Raw genomic sequence first — 3042 nt, 5'->3', positions numbered from 1 at the left:
AATATCACCCACGGGCAACTCTTGTTCATATGAGTTTTCAAAGTTGAACTCTCGTCTTCCTTGAAAAAAATACCACATTTCTTGCATAACACTTTTCTTGGACCGTTCGACATTATACACAAATCATAATTGCACCAAATCGCCGGGTTTCTAGTCGTTTCTTTGATGCCAATAACGGTAATATTAATTGATGAATTTCCAACACTAGTGGAAGCTTGTGATTACCCACATCCTGACAGGTTTAAACTGGCGGTTTGATTCCTGAACCGGTCGATTTTTCAAACCGTTTCCAGAATGGTTTTTTTGTGCACAACTACTTCTGGGTTAAGTTATTAGTTTGTATTTTATATTGTTTAAGTTTTTGTTGATTGTAAAACAAGTAAAAGGTCCGATTGTCATTTATCTAGTCTCTACAGAGTACAGACTAGAGTTGCACACTTGGGGCGGCCCATCAAGCTTTTTTTCGGACCCAACCCTTATTTTCTGTCGATCCATACGATTCCTGCCCACACGTGTTTAGACAGATTTTATTCTTTTTTGTTTTCTCTCCACTTTAACAATATAAAATTATAAATAGTTAGTGAACAGCAATGATATAATATTTTAATTATAGTATGAAGGTATCATGTTATTCAGCCATCAATGCTACAACAGAATCGTTGATCAGTTCACAAATGAATGCATACTAGACACAAAATAAAACTAAGTATATACTATGAACAAATACTTACAAATCCCCCTTCCTCAATTATAATTTGTAAACTAACCAATAACCTAAATCAACAATATTTAATCACCAATTCCCTTCATTCTTCCAAAACCCATTTCACATAATCCTCTCTTTCCGTTTCTTGCAAATCCCAAAAAATATTCACTCTTTCATCCTCCTCTCGTATCTTTGTAATTGCTTTAAACTTTTCCGATCGAATCAACGACTCCATTTTTGAAATCTCACAGGTAATCATACAACGTTTTTTATCAAGTTCCTCTTCTCGTTCAATATCTTTATTAATTGTATTTGCTATTTTCCCCATAGTGTCTGCAAGACATGTAACTGCATCATTAAATCCCTTAACCATAAGATCCACTCTCCCTTTTCTCTTGTTATTACGCACACTTGAAGTTTCTTCATATTGCATATTGTTCACATTCATAGGTGGAATATGACTCGATGTCATGTCATTGGAATCGTTACCCAAATGTTGTGTTTGTTCTTCTATGTTTGCCTCCTCTTCCATCTCGACTAAATCTCTAACTGTATTTCCTTCAATTCGATCTTTTCCAAAAACAACACACAGTTTTTCATAGTAAGGGAATGTTTTGTTCCTCCATTTTGATGCCCCTTTATGAACCTATTTCATATAATTATATTACGTAAATTAAACTTTAGGGGTTGTTTGATAGTTACTGACCAAGTCAGATCAGCCCTAAGGCTTCCAACTGTGATATCAAACAGTCTGAATCTGACCTGACCCAGCCTCTGTAAGAGACAAATCAAAGAGTCTCTAACATAAGAAATTAAGAATATAGTAATTTATTTTACCTGAAGATATGATTCCCAAACTTGATCGTCTGCGATCATGCAATGTTTTACAGTGTCATAACTGAATCCACTAGTGTGTGAACTATTTAACATGTCGTGTACAGCTTGCCAATCTCTTTTCATCACTTTTATCTTTGATTCTATATGTGGTTTACCTAAAATACCTGAATTTGGCATTGATTTTTTTAATAAATGTTCAAGATGAGTTAAATATCCAGACTTGAAGCCTTGATCTGCTCTAAATCCTCCTGTATTCACCATACTAACTAAAGCCTCTACAAGTTTGGTTTCTTCAATATTTGTCCAAGCACGATAATTTCTACTTTGACTCGTCATACCTATAAACATCAATAAATCTTTTATATATATATTGTGACTTGAGAGCCACTAATTAAAAAAACAGAGCCCGAATTAGTAATAAGCATATGATCGCATACCCAGAAACAACATCCCTTTACCATTTGAATATAATCATCAAAGAAAATTCATTTATGTTCCTAATGAAATACGAACTCCAATCTTGTTGTTGTGTTATATGAACTTTACAATCAACCAGCTATGTTACATTGTCCAATTTAGCATCACCACAAATTAAATGGTCCATTGGATTAGGTTAAGTATTCCAATTAAGCAACTTTATCCTCTAAGAGAAATATCACTAAATTCAACGGCGATCATGAAGTTCCCAAACAAAATTCCGAGAGTGAAAAAAGAAATTTGAACGAAAAAGATATATGATGAAGTAGGAACACAGACAGATGAAACTGTAATACCAAATGTAAGTCCGGGAACTCGGATAGATTCATACTCAAACATATACACATGTATGTGTGTTTGTGTGTGTGTGTGTGTTTTCTGGAAGAAAAAACAACTAACCTGACTTGGATTTCTCTGCAACGCTATTGGCATTAGATTGAGGTCTCCCTCTCTTCCGAGCATCCATGGCTGGATTAAGTGAATTATAGTGAATTGACGACGCCAGGTGATACGATCTGAAAATGAAACAGATGGGAACCTCAAATCCCAAAAACCCTAGAGGAGGATTCAAGCCAAAAGGGGTCGAAAACGCATATCAATTTCCGATTATAGCGTATTTTCATTTATTTATTTATCTTTTATTATAAAATTTAGTTTTTTTTAATCATATTTTTATAACTTTAAAAATCTGATAAAATTTAATTATATTTCTTATATTCAACCTCTTATTCATACCGTGAAATAGACGCCCCTCCTTAGTATGTGATTTAAATCACATATACAATGCAATGTTTGAAGAAATTATGTCATCTTTTCCACTTTTTATTAGACAATTAGGTTAAAACGAATCTAAAATTTAATTAATTAAGTAATAAAGTAATATATCATTAATTAATTTAGAAAACTTATAAATTGTAATATTGTATTTTTTAATAACTTTCTGAGTTGTAAGTATTTAATTACACAGTAAATTAAGGATGTTATTTGGGTCGGAACCGAACCGAACCCGAAAACCGAATATG

General features: G+C 33.1%; 1 protein-coding gene across 1 annotated transcript; it reads right to left on the bottom strand.

Annotated features, from left to right (window-relative positions):
* Window positions 1–596: 596 nt before the first annotated feature.
* Window positions 597–2619, bottom strand: LOC145112229 (uncharacterized). The gene is made up of 3 exons (XM_079048422.1): window positions 2420–2619; window positions 1544–1881; window positions 597–1352 (listed from the first exon to the last, which is right to left on the bottom strand). Exons 1-3 carry the CDS (start codon window positions 2484–2486, stop codon window positions 807–809), a joined length of 951 nt encoding a protein of 316 aa, XP_078904548.1. The 5' UTR covers window positions 2487–2619; the 3' UTR covers window positions 597–806.
* Window positions 2620–3042: the final 423 nt, after the last annotated feature.

Source organism: Lactuca virosa, chromosome 5, assembly GCF_052849685.1.
Source record: "Lactuca virosa cultivar CGN04683 chromosome 5, Lactuca_virosa_CGN04683_v6, whole genome shotgun sequence".
In the NCBI taxonomy this organism is placed as follows: Eukaryota; Viridiplantae; Streptophyta; class Magnoliopsida; order Asterales; family Asteraceae; genus Lactuca; species Lactuca virosa.
The sequence above is the reverse complement of the archived record's forward strand: the minus strand, read 5'-3'. Positions and strand labels throughout refer to the sequence as shown.